The sequence below is a fragment of the Vipera berus genome, assembly GCF_964194415.1.
Source record: "Vipera berus genome assembly, chromosome: Z".
NCBI lineage: Eukaryota > Metazoa > Chordata > Lepidosauria > Squamata > Viperidae > Vipera > Vipera berus.
Window position 1 is genome coordinate 27,329,017 of NC_138205.1, and position 10,654 is coordinate 27,339,670.

The following is a 10,654-nucleotide window of genomic DNA, read 5'->3' on the forward strand; positions in this document are numbered from 1 at the left end:
CAACTATCTGTTAGATTTCATGTATGCTACATTTCAATGACAGATATTTCCACGCAGTAGAACCATGACAGAATCTATGTCTAAATACTTTTTGTTGACAAGTCCACACTTTAAAATTATTTTGAACAAAATTAACCATTTAATTTCAAAACTGAAGTTGTAATAAAAATAAAACATTGGCATCAGTGGGGAAAAAAGAGGGGGACAGAGTATATATTCACTGTCTTCAGTTATTTCTTTCAAATTCTTGGATTTGCTCATTGCTTCTCACAGAAGACAACAATCCCAGGCAGTTCTTCTTTTACTGGGTGGGTGGAGTTACTTTGTAAGAAGTGCTAGATATGTTTTCTGTATGTTTGGTCCTACCAAGAATGAAATATACGTATGCAAGGAAAAAAAATCAGGAAGGAATACCAACATTTCTGATAAGGAAGGTTCGAGAGGAAGTTGATTGAAGTCTATTTTCTTGCCATTTATCATAGACAAAGAAATGATACCTCCATAGATGAAATCGCCTGACTGTGAATATCTGTGAACTCTTGGTGGGGAATGCCATACCCTACATTTAGCAACCCGAGTTTGGCTCACTGTGTGAGGAAACAGAAGAAACAGAAATATTGTCAATATTGTGAATTCAAATATGCCATTCAAAGGTATATTCCTGTGTTCTCCCATTGCCTGAATTATTATGAGAATCTCTTACAGCAAAACAATTATTCTGCACATTTTGGGATTGTAAACTTGTATTTCCTGTGTCATGACTAAATAGCAGGGATCAATAATAACACAACAGAAAACATATATCTATTTTAACTACAATATTTATGGAATTCTTCCTCCTCTGCTCTGTTCATAACATCCCCATTTCCCTTAGCTACTTTATTTATCTTTGGTATATAATTAATATAGAGGAAAAGGACCATATTTGTTGCAAAATAGTATGGGGATTTCACTGTACTGCAATGGAGAACTTTTTTGTGTGCTCAAGAATCCCAGGATCCAATGTCTCCATCAAGAATGACTTGTGAGTCATTCTAAAGTAATAATGACAACAACAACAACAACAAGAAACAACAACAACAACAACAACAACAACAACAACAACAACAACAACAACAACAACAACAACAACAACAACAACAACAACAATAATAATAATAATAATAATAATAATAATAATAATAATAATAATAATAATAATAATAATAATAATGTTGGAAGGGACCTTGGAGGTCATCTAACACAACCCTCTGCTTAGGCAGGAAACCCTATACCACTTCGGAGAAATGGATGTCTAGTCCCTTCTTAAAAACTTCCAGTGTTGGTGCATTCACAGCTTCTGGAGGCAGGTTGTTCCACTGGTTAATTGTTCTGTCAGGAATTTTCTCCTTAGTTCTAGGTTGCTTCTATCCTTGATTATTTTCCATCAGTTGCTTCTTGTCCTGCCTTCTGGCACTTTGGAGAATAGCTTGACTCCTTCTTCTTTGTGGCCTCATGTGCTATCATGTTCAAGTCTGTCCAGATCCTCCTGTATCTTAAGCCTGTCTTCTGGAGTGTTGGCTATTCCTGCCAGCTTGGTGTTGTCTGCAAATTTGATGAGTTCCCAATCTATCCTCTCGTCCAAATCGTTGATGAAGATTTTCAAGAGCACTAGGCCAAGTACAGAGCCCTGGGGCCTTCCTGAAGTCTAAGTAAATTATATCCACAATATTTCTCTGATCCACTTGTCACTTGGACAAAGAATGCAATAAGATTTGTCTGGCATGATCTGTTTTTGACAAACCCATGTTAGCTTTTAGTAATGACTTTGTTTGCCCCTACGTTCTCATTGATTCATTGTTTGATTATCTTTTCCATAATCTTCCCAGGTAAGGAGATCAAACTGATAGGTTTGTAATTTCCTGGATTCATTTTTTTTCTTTTTTTGAAGATGGGAACTATATCAGCTCTCTTCCAGTCCTCTGGTAGTTCCCCAGTGCTCCAGGATCTTCGAAAAATGTACTTCAGTGGTTCTGAGATCACATCTGCCAGTTCCTTGAGAACCATGGGGTCTAAGCCATCTGGTCCTGGTGATTTGAACTCGTCTATGCTGGGCTGGTGCTCAGTTACCATTTTCTTAAATTGTGTTTTTATTCTGTTTTTATGGCACTATTTTTGATAGGTTGGTCTGTTTTTTTCCCTTTTTTACAAGACAGATGCAAAAAACAAGCTGAATAGTTCTGCTTTCTCCCTATTGCTTGTCACCTTCTTGCCACTTTCACCCACTAATGGACCAATTATTTCCTTCACTTTTTTCTTGTTTTTTACATGTTGAAAGAATTTTTTTTTTTATTTTTGACTTTGGTCACAAGCCTTAGTTCATTTTGAGCCTTAGCTTTCCTCACTTCATCTTTGCAGGCTCGGGCTATTTGCTGATATTTTGACTTAGTTATGTGCTCCTCTTTCCACTTTCTATACTTGTCCTTTTTATCTTTCAACTTATCAGAGAGTTGTTTATGCAGCCATTCTGGTTTCTTTTGAGAGCTGTTATGTTTCCTCTTTGTTGGTATTGTGCTAGACTGAGCTTTTATTATCTTACTTTTCAAAATTTCTGAAGCTTCTTGAGTTGTTTTCCCCTTGAGGATTCTCATCCATGGAATCCTTCCCAACCCCTCTCTAAGTTTATTGAAATTAGCTCTTTTAAAGTCCAAGACTCTAGTTTGACTGTGTTGTATTGCTTGTGCTTCCATAAGGTTGAATTGCAATATTGTATGATCACTTCCTCCCATTGTTCCTGTGGCTTCAACACCTTCTATCATGTCATCTCTGTTAGTGAGAATTAGATCTAAAATAGCTAGTCCTGTAGTTCCCTTCTCTACTTTTTGGGTGACAAAGTTGTCTGCTAGGTTTGTCAGGAATCTGTTTGATCTTCCACTTGGTGCAGAGTTTGTCTCCCAGTTGATGTCAGGATAGTTAAAGTCCCCCATTACTATTATGATGTGCTTCCTACATACCTTACTTACCTGATTAGCAAAAAGTTCATGTATTTCCTCTGTTTGATCGGGTTGCCTATAGTATACACCTATGGCAATGTCATTTCCCTCCCTCAAAAATAGAAAAATAAAATAAAATAAAAACCAAGTAAACGTGCACTGGTACAAATTACAAAATTGAAAATACTGGATCTTCAGCATAAAGCTTTAGAAGTCAATTCCTGCAACATTTTATTTTCAGTAATTACAATATTAATAATGTTGTGACTTTCTGCATAATATCCCTAAGACATTAAAGATAACGTCTTCATCTTCCATTATGTCTGTGGACTTGAATCCCTAAAACTGGGGGAAGATCCAAAAAGAACAAAATAAGAAGAGAAGAGAAGAGAAGAGAAGAGAAGAGAAGAGAAGAGAAGAGAAGAGAAGAGAAGACAAGACAAGACAAGACAAGACAAGACAAGACAAGACAAGACAAGACAAGATGAAAATAGACATGCTACCATTTGGCAGCAGTTGTGTAGTGTAGTACCATTCCTGTACTGGATAACTTTTTTAATTGAAAGGAATTTATATATTCTTAATTGCCCATTCTTATATTCAGGCTGAAACTATTGGACCAGTCATATGAATTGCAGAGATAAAGAAATAAAGAGAAACTTGAATTAGAATCAGGAGGGAAAGAAGAATTAATGTAGTGAAGCAAGTAACATATGGGTATGAATTGACAGTAGTTCTTCTCACACTGTTATGTATGGGGATAAATAAAATACAAGCATGTTTGCAGACGTATTCGATGGTAAGCTGGGCAAATACACAGGGCCCCCCATAAAATTCAAGTTGAACCCTAACATTCTTCCCATCAGAATTAAGGCCAGAAGAGTCCCCTTCGCTCTCAAGCACAAGATTGAGAGCGAATTGAACAAATTAGTGCATCAAGGCATGTTAGAACCAGTAGAAGGGGGAGAGTGGGAAACCCCAATAGTCACCCCACTTAAAGCTAATGGGGAGGTTAGAATTTGTGCAGATTATAAGGCTACGATGAACCGGGCCCTGAATCCACACGCTTAACCGGTCCCAATGGTGCAACATGTTCTCTCCTCACTCCAGGGTGGCGCCATCTTTGCTAAGCTCAATCTGGCGCAGGCGTATCAGCATCTCCCAGTTACCAGGGAGACGGCAGATGCTCAGACAATTGTAACACACAGAGGAGCATTCAGAGATAACCGTTTGCAGTTCGGTGTTTCTGTAGCTCCAGGAATTTTTCAGGAGGTGATGGAGAGGACTCTGAAAGGCATACTTGGAGTATGCCCTTACTTTGATGATGTCCTTATCGCTGGAGATTCTGAAGAGGTCCTGGCTGACAGGTTGCAGGCTGTTTTAAGCAGATTCTGCTCTGCAGGGTTAAAATTAAAAAAGGACAAATGCAGCATTGGAGTGACATCCAATGAATTCCTTGGGTTCAGAATTGATGCCAAAGGAATTCACCCTACAGATTCCAAGGTAAGAGCAATTAAGATGGCTCCAACCCCAAAAAACAAAGTGGAATTGCAAGCTTTCCTGGGGTTACTAAATTTTTATCATGCTTTCTTGCCCCACAAAGCAGCAATTGCTGAGCCTTTGCACAGGCTCTTAGATAAGAAAGCTCCTTGGAATTGGACCAAGGTCCACGAGCACAGTTTCCAGAACCTAAAAGACCTTTTGTCCTGTAGTTCAACTGTCACACATTTTATAGAAAACAAACCCATCTGCATCGTATGTGATGCATCCTCCTATGGGGTGGGTGCTGTTCTAAGTCACATGGATGACAATGGGGAGCAGAGACCCATTGCTTAGTACTCCTGAACACTGTCAAGGGCAGAGAGGAATTACGCCCAAATTGACAAGGAAGCCCTGGAAATAGTGACAGGAGTCAAAAAATTTCATGACTACTTATATGGCAGGGAATTCACCATTTTCATGGATCCCAGCGAGCCCCATGGTTCACCGCGGAGCTCCGGGAGATGAAGTGTCGGAGACGGGGCCTAGAGAGCCGTTGGAGATCCAGTCGATCCGAATCCGACCGATTGCGATTAAGAATCCTCACCAGGTCTTATCTCGCTGCGATAAGGGTGGCAAAATCCAACTACTTTTCCACCCTCATCGCGTCCGCAGATAATCGCCCGGCTGCCTTGTTCAGGGTGACTCGCTCCCTACTGAACCAAGAGGTGAGGGAGGAACCCTTGCAGGGTCGAGCCGAGGAATTCGGTCAATATCTGTTGGATAAAATCGCTCGGATTCGAACCGGCCTGGACTCCAACTGGGCAGAGTTGGAAGAACAGGACATGGACAGTCTTGTCGACGTCATCTGGGAGGAATTTGATCCTGTGGCTCCTAAGGAAGTGGACAGGATTATGAGGAGGTTGAGCTCCTCCACATGCTTACTGGACCCGTGCCCTTCCTGGCTGGCTTATGCAGCTCGAGAGGGGACACGAGGCTGGTTCCTAGCGGTCATCTCTGCTTCTCTGAGTGAGGGTCACTTCCCCACCGCCTTGAAGGAGGCGGTGGTGAGACCTCTCCTCAAGAAGCCCACCTTGGACCCATCCTCATTGAATAACTTTCGTCCAGTCTCCAATCTTCGCTTCCTTGCGAAGGTTGTTGAGAGCGTGGTGGCGCACCAACTTCCTCAGGTCCTGGATGAAGCGGTTTATCTAGACCCGTGCCAATCGGGCTTCAGGCCGGGCTACAGCACGGAGACGGCATTGGTCGCTCTGATGAATGATCTCTGGAGAGCCCGGGACAGGGGCCATTCCTCTGTCCTAGTCTTATTAGACCTTTCGGCGGCTTTCGATACCATCGACCATGGTATCTTGCTGCGGCGCCTCAGGGGACTGGGAGTGGGAGGCACGGTTCTGCATTGGTTCTCCTCCTTTCTCCAGGGTCGCTCACAGTCGGTGCTGGCAGGGGGACAGAGGTCGACCCCGAGGCCTCTCGTTTGCGGAGTCCCTCAGGGATCGGTCCTCTCGCCTCTCCTGTTCAACATCTACATGAAACCGCTGGGTGAGATCATTCGTAGCTTTGGAGTAGGGTACCATCAGTATGCTGATGACACCCAGCTTTTCATATCAACTCCAAACAGCATCAGTGATGCCCTCGACATGATGTCCCGCTGCCTGAAAGCGGTCCGGGAATGGATGGGGAGGAACAGGCTTCAACTGAACCCAGACAAGACTGAATGGCTGTACGTACCGGCAAGCCAGGATACTCAGAGCATCCCACCCCTTAACATCGGGGATGAGTTACTACCCCCTGTTGATAGGGCCCGCAACCTGGGTGTCCTCCTAGACTCGCAGCTATCCCTGGAAGATCACATAGGAGCTGTGACCAAGGGGGCCTTCTCCCGGGTTCGACTGGTGCGCCAACTACAGCCTTATCTGGACCTGGATGCCTTACGTACAGTCACCCATGCCCTTGTGACCTCTCGCCTAGACTACTGTAACGCTCTCTACATGGGGCTGCCCTTGAGATCCACTCGGAAGCTTCAACTGGTGCAAAATGCAGCGGCACGGACACTTTTGGGAGCCTCCCGATACTCCCATATCACACCTCTCCTCCGTGCGCTGCACTGGCTTCCAGTTGCCTTCCGAGTGAAGTTCAAGGTGCTAACAATGACATACAAAGCCCTACATGGCATGGGTCCAGACTACCTACGGGAGCACCTTCTGCCAATGTCAACACCCCACCGTCCTGTGCGCTCCCACAGAGAGGGCCTCCTCAGGGTGCCACCACTCAAGGAATGTCGGCTGGTGGCCCCCAGGGGGAGGACATTCTCAGTGGGTGCGCCAGCCCTCTGGAACTGCTTACCAACTGAAATCCAGATGGCCCCCGACCTCCGCACCTTCCGGCGCGACTTAAAAACTTACCTTTTCCAGCAGTCCGGCCTGGCCTGATAGCTCTAATTGGGGTCCCAGTTTGTTTTGACTATTGTTTTTTCAGTATTGTTTCATTATGTTTACCTACCTTACTCTGTACACCGCCCCGAGTCCCTCGGGAGAAGGGCGGTTTATAAAAACAAATAAATAAATAAATAAATAAATAAATAAATAAATAAATAAATAAATAAATAAGCCTCTGCTGGGGTTCTTCATGACTGACAGACAAACCCCACAAATACTATCACCCAGGATGCTGAGGTGGTCCATATTCCTATCTGCATACACGTGTAAACTGGTACACAAACCAGGTAAGAACATGGGCCATGTGGATGGATTAACATCAAGCCATGGCTCACCAGGACAATGCAGTCAAAGGGGCACAGAGCCAGGCTGCAACTCATGATGAGGTGGCCCAGGTCGGTGAGCAAATCCTGAGAAGGTCATCAAGGGCTCATAGGCCACCTGCCTATTTGGAGGACTATGTAAGGTCGTAAAGAAGGTTGCAATGTGTCTATTCAGCACCAGGAAGCATGTGTTATAAAAATAAAAATTGTTTTTTTTATGGGGGAAGGGGTGTTATGTATGGGGATAAATAAAATACAAGCAACGGCTCACTGTTACCATGAGGTGGCGCTGTACCCTGAGAGGATTGGCTGATAAGCACCTGGTGGGAAAACCACATAAAGGGATTGGCTACCTGTGTACCTAGCCAGGTATATAAGGGGGTACAGGTAGCCCCTATTGTCCAGTTGGTACTTCCACTAATAAAGAGCTGCCATGCTGAACCCCTTGTCCAGAGTATTGCCATGCGGTCGACAACCCACTACACAATAAACACAACTGACTCCTTGACCAATTATGCATTATAAGACTTATTTAAGAAAACTTTAATTCAGAACAAATTGCAGTAGTCCATTTCTGAGGTGTCTATTGCAGAAATGACTACTAAAGTTACCCCAGCTCTAGAAATGTGCCCAATTGGTGGATCAGATATATCTGTGAAAAGCTTCTTGGGTTAACAGCTGCAACTTTACTTTACTTTAAGAGGAAACCTTTCAATGCAATACAATCCAGAACCATGTGTATAAACCTGGTCATATTTTATCCTTTCATCAAAGAGAAAAGTTGAGAAAATACTTTTAATTATTCTGACATGCCTTGGACACCCCATAGTTGGATTATTGAACATGCTCTTCATAGCTCAGCCCCTGAGGTCCTACCACAAATTACAACGATCCAGAATTTGGTAGTTTATAGTATATTGTGTCCCACTCAGTTTTCCTATGTTAAACCATGATTGTAACAGCTGCACTGGCTGCCAGTTTATTTCCTTACATAATTAAAGGAATGGTTATCCATTCTAACACCCTAAACAGCATAGGGAAATGTTACTTGCAAAACATTTTGGGAATATCTGCTCATTTGAAGAAATTGGATAAAGCGGGCATGCTCCATGACCAATTACTTAAACATTGTCATAGAGAAGTGCTTTGGAGACCTGCATTTTCCATAGCTGCCCCTGCCCTGTAAAACCTTCTATATGTCATTCATCAGGCTACATGCTCTTATCATTGTGGAAATTGTTGAAGATATGTTTTCTTGGCAGGCATTAAGATACTGAGGACAGAGCTAAATTGCATATTATGAATTGGAGGTATGAAACTGATAGATCTTAAGTTGTACTATTTGTACTTTTTAATATTATTGTTATCTAGCAAGAGATATTAAGTCCCAATACACATGTCAGCTGTATTCAGTTGCATACCTCTATGGTCTGCAACCCGCCCCCCCAACAAAATCACAAATTAAATATTATTGCTGATATTGCCCTTGTAAAAAAATACTCACAGCAAACTGAAGTGGAGAAAACTAAAACAGAAACCTACGTTTATCTACTGACTATATCTCAACAACAGTATAGCTATCATGCTGACCTAGTGGGAAGCAGTAAATAATAATAATAATGTCAAAGGAAGGTATTTATCCCAGGGATTCCAACATAAAAGCTGTAATTTTCACTGTATCTTCACTCTTCGGTTGCCATGACTTTCATATGCAGTGGGCCAAAAGAATACAAACTCTGATTCTGCTTTATCCCAGGGATGTTCAGCTTTGTTGGACATGTAGTATACTGTATACTGTATAAGCTGTAATAAAATTATATTCCATTTTCAAAAGGATTTAGTTGCTTTAGATGTCAGATTTTGACCTCTATATGTGTGTGCCAGAAAACGACTGGAATGGACATATAAAAATAGGAAGTAAGTAAACAAGTAAACAATTAAGTAAGTACGTATGTAAGTACGTAAGTATAGAAATAAGTAAGAAATAAGTATACAAGGAAGGAAGGAAGGAAGGAAGGAAGGAAGGAAGGAAGGAAGGAAGGAAGGAAGGAAGGAAGGAAGGAAGGAAGGGAAAGAAAGAAAGAAAGAAAGAAAGAAAGAAAGAAAGAAAGAAAGAAAGAAAGAAAGAAAGAAAGAAAGAAAGAAAGAAAGAAAGAAAGAAAGAAAGAAAGAAAGATATAAATCATGAATATACAAGGCTATGTCACTTGAATATCTTCTGGTTATATTGATGATGCAGCCACTGCAAAACGGACATATTCAAGTTTTATGGATGATTAAGTGCTCTCTTTTGTTCAGTTCAGGTCTCAACAGAATAATGTAGCACTTGGGAGCAAAGATACAACCCAGCAATCCAGAACTGGAGGTTAAGATAGAGAAGATCTCCACAGTGACCATATATTTTCCCTTTGTGCTCAGGTAAGTTGGAACAAAAGTCAGCCACACAGTGCAAAACACCAGCATGCTGAAAGTAATGAATTTGGCTTCATTAAAAGTGTCTGGCAACTTCCGAGCAAAGAAAGCAACAATGAAGCTGGCAATGGCCAGCAAGCCCAGATAGCACAAAAGAAGATAAAACATGATGGGTGATGACTCATTACACTGAAGGACCACTTCTTTGCTCATTGAAAGCATATCGCTATCTGGGAAGGGGGAAGATGTTGCAAGCCACACAACACATATGCCTACTTGAGGAAAAGTACAAGAATAAACAATGAAGATGGCCAGTTTTCTCCCTGTCCACTTCTTCATCTTGGATCCTGGCTGTGTGGCCATGAATGCCAGGACTACAATAAGGGTTTTTGCCAATATGCAAGATACCGCCAGGGTGAAAATGATCCCAAACGTTGTTTGACGGAGGAAACATGTTATTGTTAGTGGTCTTCCAAGGAAGAGCAATGAGCAAAGAAAACAGAGCAGAAGTGAGATGAGCAGAAGGTAGGAAAGGTCACGATTGTTGGCTTTCACAATATGAGTATTGTGATGTTTCCAAAATGTCTTCAAGATCTGAACAGTAATAACAGACAGCAAGACTGTACAAGTGGCCAGGCTGATACCTAATGGTTCTTCATAGGACAAGTAGCTAATGACCTTTGGAAGGCATCTGTTCCATTCCTTGTTTGCATACTGATCCTGTGGGCATTTAAAGCAATTGTCCATATCTGTAAAAGTTCACAAAATTAAAAGGAAAAAAAAGTAATAATGTCTGAATTTATGTCTGAATGTCTGTATCTCTCTCTCTCTCTCTCTCTCTCTCTCTGTGTGTGTGTGTGTGTGTCTTTATATATGTAAATGGTAAAAGACCTAGTAGTTGGCCTATTATTTAGAATGAACAAAGAACATCACTATTTATGTGACAATTTGTCTCTGGTCCATCTGACTTAACATTAAAACTTATAAATTGTGGCATGAACAAAAATGACAA

The 10,654-nt window shown here is 41.9% G+C and overlaps 1 protein-coding gene across 1 annotated transcript; it reads right to left on the bottom strand.

The window, feature by feature from the left end:
• Positions 1-9,489: 9,489 nt before the first annotated feature.
• LOC308678891 (vomeronasal type-2 receptor 26-like) lies at positions 9,490-10,389 on the bottom strand (the record flags this gene model as incomplete). Its single annotated transcript, XM_081346124.1, has 1 exon — positions 9,490-10,389. One exon carries the CDS (start codon positions 10,387-10,389, stop codon positions 9,490-9,492), a length of 900 nt encoding a protein of 299 aa, XP_081202250.1.
• Positions 10,390-10,654: the final 265 nt, after the last annotated feature.